Source organism: Ictalurus furcatus, chromosome 6 (assembly GCF_023375685.1).
Source record: "Ictalurus furcatus strain D&B chromosome 6, Billie_1.0, whole genome shotgun sequence".
Lineage (NCBI taxonomy): Eukaryota > Metazoa > Chordata > Actinopteri > Siluriformes > Ictaluridae > Ictalurus > Ictalurus furcatus.
In genome coordinates, this window is record NC_071260.1 from 14,814,017 (window position 1) to 14,831,243 (window position 17,227).

The 17,227-nt window shown below is 37.8% G+C and overlaps 2 protein-coding genes across 2 annotated transcripts; one reads left to right on the plus strand and one right to left on the minus strand.

The window, feature by feature from the left end:
• Positions 1 to 2,428: 2,428 nt before the first annotated feature.
• On the minus strand, positions 2,429 to 7,378 carry LOC128608710 (zinc-binding protein A33-like). Its single transcript, XM_053626662.1, has 6 exons — positions 6,378 to 7,378; positions 4,470 to 4,565; positions 4,147 to 4,377; positions 3,990 to 4,012; positions 3,785 to 3,903; positions 2,429 to 3,661 (listed from the first exon to the last, which is right to left on the minus strand). Exons 1-6 carry the CDS (start codon positions 6,528 to 6,530, stop codon positions 3,126 to 3,128), a joined length of 1,158 nt encoding a protein of 385 aa, XP_053482637.1. The 5' UTR covers positions 6,531 to 7,378; the 3' UTR covers positions 2,429 to 3,125.
• A 4,004-nt stretch (positions 7,379 to 11,382) lies between these two features.
• slc10a2 (solute carrier family 10 member 2) lies at positions 11,383 to 17,169 on the plus strand. Its single transcript, XM_053626666.1, has 6 exons — positions 11,383 to 11,762; positions 12,909 to 13,027; positions 13,541 to 13,629; positions 13,749 to 13,924; positions 14,145 to 14,302; positions 15,714 to 17,169. Exons 1-6 carry the CDS (start codon positions 11,383 to 11,385, stop codon positions 15,893 to 15,895), a joined length of 1,104 nt encoding a protein of 367 aa, XP_053482641.1. The 3' UTR covers positions 15,896 to 17,169.
• Positions 17,170 to 17,227: the final 58 nt, after the last annotated feature.

The following is a 17,227-nucleotide window of genomic DNA, read 5'->3' on the forward strand; positions in this document are numbered from 1 at the left end:
TGAGGTGAAAGATAAACACACATACATGCAGTAGAACTTGTTCCTCAAGTAGGACTTCCATTTTGCTGTTCCTATATAGCATTTCTTTTTACAATCACTGTCTTCTGTGTCCATCAATACAAGCAGACATTTCAGATCAGATCAGGGCACGGTGGCTTAGTGAAATGGCATAGTGGTTAGTACATTTCTGAACATTTGCCTCGCACCTCCAGGGTTTTGGGTTTGATTACCACCTCTGCCTTGTGTGCACAGAGTTTGCATGCTCTCCCTGTGTTTCGGGGTTTCCTCTGGGTACTCCTGTTTGCTCCCCCAGTCCAAAGACATGCGGTTTAGGCTGATTGGCATCTCCAAATTGTCTGTAGCGTGTGAATAGGTGTGTGCGCGATTTTGTGATGGGTTGGCATCCCATCCAGGGTGTCCCCTGCCTTCTGCCCCTAGTTCCCTGTGATAGGCTCCAGGCTTCCTGTGACCCTGTGTAGGATAAGCGGTGCAGAAAATGAATGGATGAATGCAGCTGTACTGTACTGACCTATTTACAGCTGTACTGACCTATTTACTCAACAAGAAAACATGTGTACTAAAGAAATGAAACAATCATACATTATTATATTTCGCAGCAATCAGGGTGGGAGGTGTGGCGGTCTAGCGGGTAGTGCTGGATCAAATTTTGCCTATTACCTGAAGACACTTAACATAGAAACAGATACTCACATATTCAATTGGAGAAAGAAAAATAAGACACCAGCCGTGAGTGAGAAGAAGCAAGGGTCCAGGTTTATTCGTTCCGTTCCACCACACGAGATCCACACAGTTTGAGACGCCCCAAAATGCGATCTAAAAAACCAGAGCTGAAGCTTTTCTATTTATACAGTTTTCTTAGGGTCAGGATGACCCAGACATCAATATATTTAGAGTTAGCTATCCTGGAACACCATTACATACATCAGTTGGCACTGTTGAGCGACCCTTATCACGCAGGTGCAGTTCCGGCTCCAAAATATATTTTGTCTTGTTTCACTCTTTAAAAATAATTTGACCATGTCTGTGTCGCTTCCTGACTGGATTTTTGTAGAGAACGGACACTTTCAAACACACCATCTCTACATTATGAGTAAATTTTATGTTTGTTCTACATTTCTTTTTTTGTTTATAGTGCTTGCATGTACATTACCCTATAATAGTTTTTCATGAAACAGAATATGAAACAGATTAATTTCTGTTTTCTGCATACACACCAGGCCTCTGTGTGTGTGTGTGTGTGTGTGCCTCTTAGTTGACCTTCTGCCTGCGTGCAGACGTACTCCACCTACACTCTGAGACCTGCCGCACTTAATCAAATACATGTATTGTTATCCCCCTGTGCCTTGCTTATCTGTGTGTTGTGTCTTAGGTGAACATCCGTTCAAACAGTCCACCAGCCAAGTGAATTCTCAATAAGATTACATATTACTCATACTAGGTCTCCCTCGTGTTTATTTCATGTATATTTTATATACAATAGTAGCATTTATCACTTCATTCCTCCAGGGTGCCCTGTTGAATCCAGAGCTCAAGTTACTCTGTGTGGTATTTCTGTGCATGTCTACACTGTGCATTTCCTCCATGTTCTCCGGTTTCATCCCAAAAACATACCAGCAGGTGGATTGGCTATGATAAATTGCTTCTAACTGTCATGAATGCATGCATGTGTGTGCATTGTGCCCTGCAACTGGCATCCTGTCTAGACACTAGTGCCTTGATTATTCCAGGTGGATTTTGGGGGCAGGAATGGGTTGAGTACTATCACTGTCTCAGGGAAGCTGCTCTGGAGCAGGTTATGTTCAGAGAGCAAATTGCTATGGCTACTTACATACCCTGAAAGGTACCTCCGTTGTTGGAGCGGAAAGTTGAGGTTATCTATTTACTCTGAGTAAAAATACCCGGGTATGTTGTATAACCTGCTTTCTAGAATACCCCCAACCCCCCATTTAGGGCGAATTGAAATGTCTCACTTCAGTTTGTGGTCTATGGCAGGACACAGACAATTTCTTTTGCACAGGGATGATTGTAGTCATCATGAAGCACACAAGAACAGCTGCCTGGCTTAGGGAGATATTGAACATATATAGCACATACGTTGGGCACCCATCCAGGTCTGTTGTGACCAGTAATATACTGTGTTTCTGGTGTCTAGAAAGTATTTGGGATTATTTGTGCATAGTTGCATGTTGCCTCTACTCTAATGTCACAGTGATTTATGGGATCAAATACAGAGATTTTGCTTGTTTGTTTGTGTGTTTTTTGACTAAAAAATAACTCCTTATATGGCCAGCCAGAAATGTTAGGGATTTTTGTACTTCTTTCATAAGAAGAACCAGGAATGTAAGGTATATACTAGCAATGCCAATGCTGTGGTGTAAAATTAAAACATGCTAAATAAATCAGTCTCATTAAATAATTGTCTCATTATTTATGCAAATTAAATTTTAATTAATTAAATCTAAATGATTAAACATCAATAATAAACTTATTAACTGAGACAAGGCAAAGTGATTTTTTAAACCTTAGTATTAACCTTGATAAGTTTCTCGTTCTTTCCATTCTAAGATGAAGTATGATTTATTAACCACAAATCTACACAGTACACACACACATACACTCACATACACACCCTCCTTCAATTCTATGTTTTTATTTATCTTTAAATAACAATTGTGACCATAAGATGAAACACCAATAATATAATAATATAAAATAAGTGGCAAGGCCAATTCTTTGGTTTTTGCTACACACTGAACACACTAAAAGGTTTGTGATCAAAAAATTAATATGAAAGAATAGATCAGAATTTAAGCTTTCCTTTCCTGATATTTACACCTAGATGTGAAATGACTTAAAACATGGCAGATTTGGTAGCAGAACACTCAATTTTAAGTAAGGCAAAGTATAAGTATTGATAGTCCTTAGTAAATAAAAGTAAATAACATTTAATATTTGATAGCTTATGCCCTGCTTGCAATAAATGCATCAAGCCGGTGATCCAGTGACATCACCAAACTGTTGTATTCTCCTGTTCAAAGCCTTAATTCATTAAAAGTCATCAATAAAATGAATTTAAACATTGTTTCATTATAGCTTTAACTGAACTAATTCACTCTTACAGAGTATTGAAGTGCGACGATCTTCAGTGGAGACACTTCACAAACAACATTTATAAGTGGTAGCATTTTTTCAGTAAATGTGTGTGTGAAAGTGTGTATGTGTGTGTTAGTGAGCGCATCAGAGAATGACAGCTTTCCTCTGTCCAAGTCCAGCTGCACTCTGATCCTCTGAAGTTTCTGTACTGCTGAGAGAGGAGTAGATAGCTCTGGTGTAGCACATGCTCTATATTTACCTTCATAATATCTCACATACCAGAGTCCACTTCTGGAGTTTACCTTACCCTTCCTCTGAGCAGATTCTGCCATTACACCTACAGCCCACACTGTACTTTCTCCCACTTTGACATCCCAGCAGTGTGTCCCTGAGTTAAACCCCTCAGAGCCCAGGATGCATGGAAATTCATCAAATCTCTCTGGATTATCAGGAAGCTTCTGATGCTCATCACTGCGTCTCACACTGGTCAGATCATCGGATACAATGAGTTTAGGATGAGTAGTGTTGGGGTCCAGAGTTACAGGTGCTAAAAAAAACAGCATACAAACATGTAATATGCAACATACATGTACGCCCACATACACACAGACACACACACACACACACACACACTCACACTAAGAAGGAAAAAAATAGGGAGTTGCCTTACTGTATTGGACAATGTCCTGCATCTTCTCCCAGACTCTGAACTTCAGGTTGGCCAGATGTTTTGCCACATGGATCAGTGCTCCTGAAAGCTCCTCTGGATGCTGCAGTGTACACTGAGCTCTGCAAAAATATTCAGGAGTCAGTGTTGCTGTGGGTTTGGATTCAGAAACACAGAGAATGAGAGAGACAGGAACCACATCACTCACCTTTTCACTGTGGCCTTGTAGTTCTGTAAAAAAAAAAACAACAACACAAACATCTGTGTATATGATTTACATTTTTACACCACTGAAATGTCATGTTTCTGATGATGGAAGAATTTTCACTTTCTCACAGTATAAATACTGACTAAATAATACTCACTTGTAAGAACGAGACGTCTTCAGCTCTCATCTCCTCTTCTATGGCTCTGATTGTGTCTGAAAGAGACGATATGTCTCTGCTCAGATTCTCAATCTTCTCCTTCATCATCTGACTCTTCTGCTTCTTTTCCTCTCTCAGTGCAGCAATCCTGACTGCCTCTTCATCTCGTAGAAACTGGTGAAGCTTCTCAAACTCCTCCTTAATCTTCCGCTCTGTGTGTTGGGCCTGAATCTGCAGTGAAGAGAAAATAAAATGAAATATAACTGAATATGCAATAATGCAAAATATAATTATAATATTAAAACAGTGTTATTGATTTTAACCTTTATATGATCTTCACTCTGACTCCAGTTCAGTTTACAGTCTTTAAAGATCTTCAGTTTCTCCTGTAGGGGCTTCAGTGCAGTTTTGAGCTCCTCCTGAAACAAATCAACACGCTGCATAGAGACTCTGTGTTTCAGCTCTTATTTCACACATCATTAACTCGCATCACTTTTCACTCAGAGGATTTGCCTGTATAATGTAACAGCCTAGTCCAGAGCCAGCAATGATAAGACTGGCTCTCCAGAAAGACAATGGGTCAGAATGTTATCCAAACCTCTGGTGTTATATTACCAAAAACACTTGGGGCTGTCGTGGAAATTAGACAACACTCGCAGACTCGTCCTCTAAGGTGAAAAGATTTATTACAGAAGGATGAATACAAGATAGAAGAATGCAGGATAGAAGAAAGCAGGATAGAATAATGAGAGCGCTCTGAGGCGCTTGTGCTGAATATCTACTATATATATGAAGTGCAAGGCATGATACACTTCTATGTACCGATAAGGAGCAGCTTAAGGCAGCTCACACAGGCTTTGTTTCAGGGTCGTACGCTTAACAGAAAAACATCTTTGTGTCTCTGTAAGCAGATAAACATTCTGTACTAATCTAAATGACATGACATGACCTTCTTTGACATTATCCTCTGATGAACAAGAACAAGAACAATTATCCTCATAAACAGAACAAGAACAAAACTATTACAAAGTAAACATCAATAATTTCCCTCACAGGGCTAAATTGGAATTCCATCCCAGGTCATCCCTTTAGACATGTCTCTACTGTTGTAAGACAAAGACTCATGAGAATTTTGGACCTTCAGTGAATTCCACTGAAGAATCATTGACAGTGAGTCACAAGATATTGCCCATGTTTCCTGAATAAACTGACTCAACTGTGCCTACGGCTGGACCTTCAGCAACACTCCTACTGATATTGTATCTGTCCACAGAAGTCACAGGACTTCATCAATTCTCTCCAGAGATGCACACTAGGTCTTTGCATGATTTTTTGCTGAACTGTACCACACTGAGTCTCAAGACTCTTTCTCTGTGATCTCTATTGATGCCATGGTTGAGTATGCTGAAGTCACTTCACTTCTGGACCAACCAGAGAGACACCACTGGAATGTAGGTCGGAAAAGGGAATAATGCCCAGCATAGAATGAAAATCTCCCTGCATCAACAACAAACCACAGATGTTGTTAGACAAGTTCTAGACAGCCACAATTTACTCCGCCCTTACCACTTCAGTAACAGTCTATTTACAGCTATAGTATAGTCTATAGTACAGCTGATTGTCCTGCAGAGATACGAAATGAGCAGAAGCAATTATTGCTGCTGACCCCTCACACCCAAGCCATAGCATATTTGAACTCTTTCACTCAAGCAGAGCTTCAGATCAACATGCATCAAAACCACCAGAAACTGGAAAAGCTTCTTTCCACATACACTCCGAATTATGAACACTCAGAAACATGATGAGTCAGTGTTAGTTTTTTTTTTATTAGATAAAACAACCTTTTCTGTGCAATATTCTTCTTTTTTGTTTACTTTATTTTATTTTATTTACAGTGCAATAGTAGCATATAGTATCCACTTCTGTACGTGGGAAATGTGTGTTTGATATTACCAGTGTTGATTGTGACCTTGTCTTTATCTTTTTGTAATGTCTATAAACATTACAAAAATAACAGGGCTCAATAACAGGGCCTTAGTCAGTAAAGCACTACTCTGATTCTGCTTTACAAGCTACAAGCTAAGATAATCTAAATACAAAAGAGTAATATTGGCAGGAAAGGCAGCATTTGTTAGTTATTATAATGCTAAATATATTAGTTATTAATTATTATTAATGTTAGTATTATTCTTTTCATTTTCGTCTTTTGTGACATGAACATTTCAGATTACCTTGTAGTCTGTTACTGCCTCATCAATGGGGCAGAATTTGTGGTTGGTGTGTTTTCTTGAATCCCGACACACCACACACACCGGCTGTTGATCGTCCAGACAGAAGAGTTTGAGTTTCTCACTGTGCAGACTGCAGAGAAACTTAGAAGCCATTTTCTTAGGTTGTTATTCTCGCTACTTCTGAGTGCTCACTTAGTTTCACTTTCATTTTTGGCAAAAAAAAAAATAATAACACTTTTATTTTCGGCTTGTTTAAAGACGCATACACATGTTTGCAGGGCCAGGTAGTAATCACTTCCTTTCACAGGCCATAAAACTGAACATAACACTAGAAGATTATGCTATATCAATCAGAAAATGAAAAGGTAAATGAATGTGGTAATGTAGTTAGAAAATAATAAATGCTAGAACAGCTAAAGGCCAGTAACCTTCTAAAAATAAATTTCATGGAAATAAGATCATAAACTTGAATACTTGTGATTGCAAGGGTTCAGCACAATTGATTTTGACATCCAGAAATAAGGGCTGCATATTAAAAAGACCTCTGACATCTAAAGGACTCTTAACTTAATTGACGACTCTGGCACAATCATTTATCACACACACACACACACACACACACACACACACACACACACACAAAAGCTGAATTTCTTCACTGTTTGAATAGCCTCCACTCTGGTCAACATTATACAGAGCCCCAGAAGACTTTGTGGACATGGTGGAAGAGTGAAAAATGTAGGCATTTATAAAAATGTCACAGATTCCCAACCCTTTTCCTGAAGTACTCCCTGTTCTGCACATTATTCCCTGTACCCAACACAACTGATCCAATTAATCAGCTAATTAATCTTTCCTAAGTTAAGCGGATATGTTAGAGCAGGGACAGCACTAAAACATGCAGGACAGGGGTCACCAGGGTTGAGAACCTATGTAGTGTTTCCTTCTCTCATGCACTGGCTGTGAAGAACCAGCAGGCAGCAGCAGGGTACAGTTTAATATTGTCAAACCTAATAAAAATATTGCTATTTTATATGACATAAAAGTGATATGATTACTGGAATTTTAATAGTAATGACACTAATGTGATAAAATAACTCTATGTACAAAATGTATTTTAACTCATTAATTTGAAACGTAATGGAAACAAAACCTTGAAGGAACTCTGCAATTTCTCAAACTGCAAATACATGAATTTATCACAGCCTTACCTTGAGGTTAAATAAACACACTTCAAAATGTGCCATTTTCCTGAGAAGTGAACAATTCTAAAACTGAAGAATCATTTATATTACTTACTAAAATATAAATTGCACAGATTTTATTATCCGAGGAATATCTCTGAGGACCTTGAGTGCTAATTTAAATTGACATTTAAATTTCATTTACATTCACCCATACACACATGCAGAAGACAACATGACTCTACCATTTGAACTCAACAGAAAGAGAAAGGAATAACAATAAAACAATTATTGCCCAATAATTCTGTGGTTCTTTCGGGTTACAGAAAGATTACACCAGGCCTGTCACCTCTATTATACATTTTGCTAGATCTTTATCAGATACAACAATTGCCAGTTTGCAAGTGAAATCACTAAGTGTAAAAATGGATCAGATAGTCATCAGCTCACTGATAAGATAAGGTTAAATAATAGGATGTGCACTTACTCATACTCTGGGAGCGAATTATACCATGTCTGTTTTAGTGCATGAAAGCGACAATTAGGACCAGAGTTCAAGGCCAGGAATCCCAAGTTTATGATTCATTCTGTTGTATAGAGCACATACTAAACAGCTACTTCAGAGTCATATAACAAGTAGTGGCCTATACACAGTGCCCATGCAATAATCTCTGTGTACTGTAGAAGAACTAGCTATTACATAAAGTTCAGCATTGGCGTTTGGACTTGTAATTGAAAAATTATGCATGATTTCTGAAATGTATACAATATGAATGAAACTGAATACGAATATATTCTTCTGAATGAACAGATAATGTGTTCTAATTGGAAGTAAATACTATTTGTTAGTTTTTGGAAGGTATTGAATGTTCATAGTGCTTTTGGTTGAGATGTGCATGGGGACTGGGATCCCATGGGATGCAAGAAAATAGTTGTGCAAGCCAAAGGCTCTTACTTTTATGTTAGTGAGAGCGAGTGATCAGATATGAAAATCACAGGACAAAGAAAGACCATGTTAATGTGCATTCAAGCCCCAGCATGATGGTCAGCATCATGGTTGTTGTTTGTTACTAGTTACTAGTTCGTTTATATTTTGTAAAACAGAACCAACTACATTCTCTAGAAAATATTGGGAGCTGTTCAAGCAGGATTAGTAAAACAGTTCTGCACACATTTGTAGTTGAGTCCAATTATGAACTCGAGTGATGTAGCTGAGGTTGAAGAACTGTCAGACACACCATGCTGACCGTGCTGAAATTTCTACCTCTGGGGTTTTGCCACATGGATCAGTGCTCCTGAATGGATCTTGCCAAATGGATCAGTGTCCCCCGCCCCCCCTCCCCCCCAAACATTTACCAGTGTTTCCGGGGTCATAGTGGTAAGTAAATAAATATTAAGATATCAAAATTGAGCATGTGTGGAGAAGGAAGTCTATTTTTATGATCATATACTTAGATTGTAAACTGTAATTTCAGCTCAGTAAATTTCCTGCTCATCTTTTGACATCTTAGCAAGTGGAAATACTTTATATAGTCATATACCTTTGAATATAGTCAAATATATCTAGTATTTCTTATTATAAGATTACAATAAACCAAATATAAGATTATTAAACCTATTTCAAGGTTATTCCATTTGTGCTCATTTCAACTTTGAAATAGTTGTTCTATTGGCAGATCATTTTCATTTTTCATTTTAAGCATTTATTTCTAAAAAGAAACAAAATTATCTGCTGATAGAATAAGAAAACTATAAGCTTGAAATAAGCAATAATGTCTAAAAACAGATTTAATGATCGTAAAATTGGTTCACTGCAATCTTATAATAAGAAATACTAGACACATGTGACTTTAACCCTTTCATGCATATTGGTTACTACAGTGGACAGCTATTCAAAACCCACTTTCTGGCTATTGCAAGGATTTCAATAGAATAATTTCATAACAGCCACTAGAGTGGACAATAATTCTTCATTCAAACGCATGCAGTCCACTGGAGTGGACACTTCGTTAACTTTTTGAAAACTGTATGCAAAAGTAAAATGAAGGTAAAATAATTTTTTATGCCTAAAGAAGAGTAAAAAAAAAAAAACACAGAGAAAAAAAAATCAGGATTTCATAATTCATGCATGAAAGGGATATTCAAAATATTTTCATTTGCTTAGATGACTTGTTCTGCAGTGCAATGCTTCCTATGCAACTCTTTCTGTCATAGCACAAATGACAGAAAACATCCAGCTTAGCTACAAAAGCTATCTGGATCATACAAAGGGAGAAAGTACATAATGCCATGTGAATTTAGAGGTAGTGCATATCTGAACGCAATTATGATTTGATCTGAAATCAGAGGCAGTGCTCCATCTTGTGAAACACACTGTGCTTAACATGTTGCAACTTCACCTGAGCATTGAGCATCGACGAAATCCTTTGTTACCTTTTAATCACAACTTCCTTCACGGGGCAAAACAGGCAATTGAATATGTATGTTCAATAGATTTATTTGACCTAAAACAATGCAGAAAAAAAGCATTCATCTAAAATAAGAAGGAAGAGGCTTTTCTTGTTTGTAATTTATTAGCTTTTTCCCCTGCCTATTATTCTGTACAGGTGTGTGTGTATGTGTGTGTGCCACTAAGTGCTTCTGTGGGTGCGGCTCCCCTATCAGAATTATAAAAGTATAATGTGCATATAAATGTCACTCAGTCTGCTGGGATTGGCATGAGAGCTGTGTTCACCATAGCTTGAATAAGTGATTAAAAATATTAATAATAATAATTATAAAGTGCTGACAAAGCGAATCCTGCATGCAATGGTGGGCAACGATGCTTATGAATAGTAAACAACTATAATAATAATAATAATTATTATTATTATTTTTATTATTATTATTATTATTATAAATATGCTGTAGAGATTTTGGTTGTATTATTTTTTGGTTCTATTTAATACTTATAATTATTTATTTTTCAAAAATTATATGTTCGCTTAATGGCTCCTTCCACTGTTGAACTTTGAGCCATCTGTGTTCAGCTCATTTTCAGCTATTCAGTTTAGGTTTTTAAACTTTAACGTTAGGCCCAATGTGTGTGTGTGTGTGTGTGTGTGTGTGTGTGTGTGTGTGTGTGTGTGTGTTAAAGTTTGAGAGACATGCTAAGTAATACAGCCTCTTATGTGAGTTTTACAACATATGCCCTTTTCTTTTACTAGCATCATTCCATTCTGACGTAAGTCTCATGTGTCTCATAGCAACCATGATCCTTCCCAGCAAGTAGTGATGATGGTGATGATGATGATGATTATGATGATGATGATGATGGTAGTGGTGTGTGGGCCTTTGAAAGGCACAATAAAATTTACATGCCATAATGTTATAAAAGAACAAGGTGGTGCATTTATTATCCCTAAAGTAGAACAATTATATTTTCCCTGATTTTATAAGTGTATTCTTTTATAAGTGTATTTGGACAATGACCCCATAAAACATTTGGCACAAGTTAATTTTTCATGACTTTGCCAATTTTTATTTGTTCTGGACAGGTTTTAAAGGGCACTAAGCCAGTGAAGCGTCTCTGTGTGTCACTCTTGTCTCAGGCAGCAGGAAGGCAGCTTGAGAAAGAAAGTGCAAAAGACCCAAAGATCAACAGGACCAAAATCCTTTCCAAAATTCTCCCTTCTTTTTTCTTCTTAAACCATCAGTTTTTGGAATCTACAACCTTTAACTACAGCCGTCACTGATTTTTGCCTTGCTTGCTTTTATTTTCTGGGTTTTTATACTTATTTACTTACTTACTAATTTCTGCCACTACTAAGACTGGATTCATCATGTCGACACCTCCAATGATCTGCTTTGCCAATGCTGCTGTGTGCTCTGGCACATCATGCCTGGTGCCAGAGAGTAACTTTAACATTATCCTCAGCACAGTCCTAAGCAGCGTGCTCACTGTCATGCTGGCTATGGTCATGTTTTCCATGGGCTGCACAGTGGACGTGCACAAGCTCTGGGCACACATTCGCCGGCCGTGGGGTATCTTCATTGGCTTTCTTTGCCAGTTTGGCATCATGCCCTTCACCGCGTTCGCCTTCTCACTAGCCTTCCAGGTGCTTCCCATACAGGCTGTGGTCATCTTAATCATGGGCTGCTGTCCTGGAGGAACCAACTCTAATGTCATCACTTACTGGCTGGATGGAGACATGGATCTCAGGTAAGAGCACAAGACATTACTATTTGCAACGATAGCCTGAAGCCAATTATCATTATTATTATCATCACAGATATTCCTCCTACATGACAGACATTTAACAAACACGAACAAATTGTTACTTTTTAATCTGTTAATAGTTACATTTAATGTTGTTGAACGTCCACAAAACAATTTAGTTTCTGTTACCACATGAAATCAGATATAAACAGCCATTCCCTCAACAGCCTCTCTTTTTTTTATCTCTCTTGAAATTAATAAAACAAATAAATACAACTAGTCATGTTACAGAGACATTGGAAAGTGCAAAGTCATATCATTGTCATATCAGAAAAGTTACAGTTTTGCTCTGACTGTTACAATGTGTTGACACGGGACTTTCCTCTAGCTAAATAAATGTTTCCTTCACAGAAAGCTTCACCATATCAGCAATTATACCGATTTTAAAAAACCATTTAACCAGTTACTATAGAAATGTTAAAGTATTAGAACAAGCTGATTAATATAAATCTGTCGTTCGCCTTAAAGCCGATATTGCTGTCTGAGATAGAAAATTAATCAATGCCTGTTGTGATATAATACACTAAATGGATATGCGTTGTGGACACCAGATCAACACACCCATGTGTAGGTCTTCCCCAAATTGTTGCAACAAAGTTGGAAGCACAATTATATAGAATGTCTTTGTGTGCTGTAGCATTACAATTTTCCTTCACTGGAGCTGAGAGGCCCAAACCGGTTCCAGAATGACAGTGCTCCTGTGCACAAAGTAAGCTCCATGAATACATGGTTTTCTAAGACTGGAGTGAAAGGACTCGAGTGGTTTGCACAGAGCCCTGACCTCAAACCCACTGAACACCGTTTGCATGAACTGGAACACTGGCTGCACCCCAGGTCTCCTCGCCTTACAGTAGTGCACGACTAATGCTCTTTGTGCTGATTTAGCAAAATCCCCACAGCCACACTCCAAAATCTAGTGGAAAGCCTTCTCAGAAGAGTGAATTTATATTCATACCAACAGTCACACATTTGTAATAGATATCTATAGCTATCTTCTAGTACTGTTCACAGTCTGAACTAACATGTAACATGCAATATGCTTAGCTCTTTTAGTCCTAAAATAGTGTGTTTATGACATCCCACCCACAGTATCAGCATGACAACATGCTCATCCATCCTGGCGCTTGGGATGATGCCCCTTTGTCTGCTCATCTACACTTCAGTCTGGATCTCAGCTGATACCATCCAGATTCCTTATGACAGCATAGGTGAGACATTGTTTTACAGGTTTACATAAATGAATACCATTCAGTTTGGTTAACTCGAAACATCAGTAGGACTCGGCTTTTAATGTATAAGCCACTGTATCTCTGAGGGCTTGTCTGTGATATTCCTGTGTGCCAATAAATAGTATTTAGTTAAACATAAAAGAAAAAAAAAGATCATATAGGTATATATTTTCACTCAAAGAAATATTTAAAAATAATGGGGACAGTAATACTATTTTAATTATATTCATCACATTTATATAAAAAAAATCACTTTCTTGTTAAGAATTTTTTTTTGTAACTAGGTTGAGCTGAAACTTGAAGGACAAAATGAAATTGACAAAAAAAAATATTAAAAATCCATGTATATTTAATGTAGTCAGTCTTTAAACATGGTTGGTGTCCAAACTTTGCATCAGGTTTTAAAATGATTTCAGATCTTGTCTGTCTGTCTAATCTAATCCAACCTAATCTAATCTAATAATCTCACACTAGATGTTGCTTCATGTTAAGGTATTACGCTAGTGAGTCTGCTCGTGCCTGTCTCTTTGGGAATCTTTGTCAAACACCGCTGGCCCGTTGTGGCGAAAAAGATCCTGAAGGTGAATATTGAGTTTTTCCTCCATTGCTCTCACGACTACATTGCACATATTCATGCACTGAGAACTATGTTTTCTATGTTTTTTTGTTTAGTTAAATATTTATATATTTTCTTCTGTAGTTTGGCTCTATTGTGGGCATCCTTCTGATTATCATCGTTGCTGTGGTGGGTGGTGTGCTGTACCAATCCTCATGGACAATTGCTCCTTCTCTATGGATAATTGGAGCAGTCTACCCATTCGTCGGCTTTGGCCTGGGCTTTCTGCTGGCTCGATTTGTGGGGCAGCCTTGGTACAGGTATTACAACGAAACCTTGTATTTCTTTGTTTAGATCTTCTCTTTGAGCCACTGTAAAATATGACAGCAACAATTGAATGCTTATATCATGAATGTGCAGTTTAATGGGTGTTTTTTGACAGTGTTTTATTTTGCTTTTCATAGAAATATATGACAAATTTTAGATGGTTCAATAATGATTCAGTTTCATAAATATTCAGGTCATATGTGTTGGTTCCAGGTGTCGCACTATTGCACTGGAGACAGGCTTCCAGAACTCACAGCTGTGCAGCACGATTGTTCAATTGTCCTTTGCTCCTGAGGAGCTGGAGGTCATGTTCTCCTTCCCTTTAATCTACAGCATCTTCCAGCTCATTGTGGCTGTGCTGTCAATTGGAGGTAAGTTATCACTACTAAGCTATACAGGGTAAAATAGAAATTGGATCATATGGATGGGATAAAATACATGTGATCACTTGCCACTTTATCATTTGCCTCAGTGTTGACCTTTTTTTAAAAAAAAAAAATTAGATTTCATATCTCTTTCTGATATGTTGAGGTTATAAACTTATAAACTTAGACAGGTGGCACAGTGGTAGAGCAGATAGTCTCGCTACCTCAGGGTCTCTGTTTTGATCTAGAGCTCAGGTTACTGTCGGTGTGGAGTTTCTCATGTTCTCTCTGTGTTCATGAGGGATTCTTCTGGGTTTTCTAGTTTCCTCGCTACTCCCAAAAACTTGCCCGTAGGTGGATTGGCTACACCAAAGCCCTGTTAACACTAGTGCGTTCTTGTTTTAAAACACATAACTGTACGGTTAAGCCTGTCGTCTACACTACCCTGGTGTTTTCCACCCTCGAAAACGGAGACTTTTGGAAATGCCGAAGACCCCGTTTTAGTTTGAAAACTCCGGGCTCCCGTTTCAATGTAAACGGACCAAAACAAAGACTTTTGGAAATGAAGGCGTGGCTTCGCCCACATTCGCCCCCTGATTGGGTCGTCTGGATCATTGTGTATCCTTCCCTGATTCGTCAAGCCCCTACCATACGACCGTTACGGTACCTTGATCGTATACACAACAACACGGACACTGAACCGCAAGCTTTGCTGGCTTTGTCATTCTTAGCAGCCATTGTGCAGTTAAATTCTATATTTTATAACACTGCAGCTGTTTACATGCGCAAGCGGCGAACTGTGATTAGAGCAAATCGGCAACAACTCTCATTTCGAGCGCCGTAAGCCCTACATGGAACGCCGGCTTGAACTAGCAACCAACTTCCTGTTTACACTTGTATGCGCATGCCCAGTGTGCATGAATGGTCATGTGACATCCGTATTCGGTCGTGTAGTGTGGACGGAGGTCGTTTCTGAAACACAGCGGAAACGCCAGTGTGGACGAGGATCGTTTTCATTTTAAAATGCCGTATTAAAACGAACTAGTGTAAACAGGCCTAAACTACCCCCGAGTTAATTAGACTTAAACAAGGAAGGTATTTCAGATTTTTTTTCTTTACCTAAAAACCAACAGTACTCTGTGTTAGACATTAATGAGAAACACGAAGTAATTCTTACGAGCACGTCTGCCATGTATTCAATTCACTATAATAACTGACCAACTATATTTGAAATTAAGGCTCTTTAGTGCGAACTTTTCCTGACTAAATCTCTCCGGGCTTATCCCGAAAGGAGTAGGAGGCTGAATAAAAATGTTCATATTCACCACTACCTTGTTCTCTATTCTCATTTAGAAGTACAAATGTGTACATGCCTTGTTCAAGTTGACAACTCTGTGACACAAGTCTCCTGTTTCAGGTTACCAGCTGTATAAGAGGCACTGTAGGAGAAAATTGTCTGAGGAGGATAGCGAGAGGGCTGAAGGAGCTGTTGACACTGCCTCTTGTAAAGACAAGACAGAGTATGCTTTGGACAATGGAGGATTTCAGAGTGATGAGAATGGGAACACTGAAGGCAAGGGAACAGTCACTCATCTGTGAGCTGGCATCAGGATCCATCTCCATATGAACTGACTTCTGCTGGCAGAAGTGCATTTCCTGCCAGCACCGTTTTGCCCCTGGCTGTCCCTACAATGAGCTGCCATTACAGACACATTATTCTACAGTGTTCCCAAGTCTCTGGACAAAGTAGTTTGGTGGCAGGGAAAACTGAGTGTATTAGTGCATCAGTAAAAATAGTCCTCCTACAGCATTTGCTTTATGATTAATGTGCATTTAAAAACAACAGCGTTAGGCCGGAATGTACTGAAATTGCACATCATTATAAGTGAATCACACATCTTCTTAACAGCCTTACTGCTCAGCATAGACTATTTCATAAACCACTTAAAACAAAAACAAAACATTTAAATGATCACATGATATATATGATCATATACTAATTTATACAGACACTCTGAGGTGACTTGCTGGTTATTATTATTATTATTATTATTATTATATAAGGAATGGGCACAAATTAATATATTGTAGCCACAAACTAAATCTTGTGGAATTGTGTAACTTGATCCTGTGACTTAATATGTTGTGGGGCGTTTATACTTAATACATGGCCTCCGTTTAATCATTCGGTGGGAATGGATGACAAAGTTTGTTCATTTTGAGAATGTCTTAACCTCTTGTAGCTCAAGATTAGAAGCAAAAGTTTCTGAATTTTCACAATGGTGAGCTCACATGACTGTGCAGCAGTGTTTTAGATATTCTGTTTCTATTTGTGATGTTTGATACCAGTGTTCAGTGTTTTCAGCCTTTTTTTGTAATTGTGCATGAGAGGAAGTAAAATTAAGTAAAATGACTTTTGTTGAAAGATTGCACCTTTTGAAACTTTTAGTAGACAAGGGTTGCCATATGAACTGGACTTAAAACAATAAACAGTGTTTTAATTTACCATTATAATTTGTATTTAAATGAAACTTTTATGTACATTAACAATTAGTGATTAAAGAGTCACTTAACTTTTAATTTCATTTTAGGAATTAATTTAATCACAAGTATTTTTCATTTTTTTTATATATATATTATAAATTTGGTAAACACTGAGATGTCATTACTTGACAAAAGAAAACAAATGCTTAATAAAATATTACTGTGAATGTATTGTAAATACGATCTCAGTTGTAGCATTGTGAATATATTAAACAGTGAGCAAATAATAGCCGTTTGAGCACAGAACTGAGTAGATTCTTATAAATAATCTTGGTTTTTGTGAGGATAAATTATAGCATGTGCAAATAAATTTGTGTTCTTTCATCCTTGCTATCTGCATGTTCACTTTTATTTTAGATCAGAATCACATTACATGGACATTATAAT

Coding starts and splice junctions, on each gene's coding strand:
- LOC128608710 (XM_053626662.1), bottom strand. CDS start 6,530: ATGGCTTCTAAGTTTCTCTGCAGTCTGCACAGTGAGAAACTCAAACTC. Junction 4,378..4,469: donor AGAGTGAAGATCATATAAAG/GTTAAAATCAAT, acceptor TCTTCACTGCAG/ATTCAGGCCCAACACACAGA. Junction 3,662..3,784: donor GCAGGACATTGTCCAATACA/GTAAGGCAACTC, acceptor TGTTTTTTTTAG/CACCTGTAACTCTGGACCCC.
- slc10a2 (XM_053626666.1), top strand. CDS start 11,383: ATGTCGACACCTCCAATGATCTGCTTTGCCAATGCTGCTGTGTGCTCT. Junction 13,028..13,540: donor GATTCCTTATGACAGCATAG/GTGAGACATTGT, acceptor CTTCATGTTAAG/GTATTACGCTAGTGAGTCTG. Junction 14,303..15,713: donor GGCTGTGCTGTCAATTGGAG/GTAAGTTATCAC, acceptor CTCCTGTTTCAG/GTTACCAGCTGTATAAGAGG.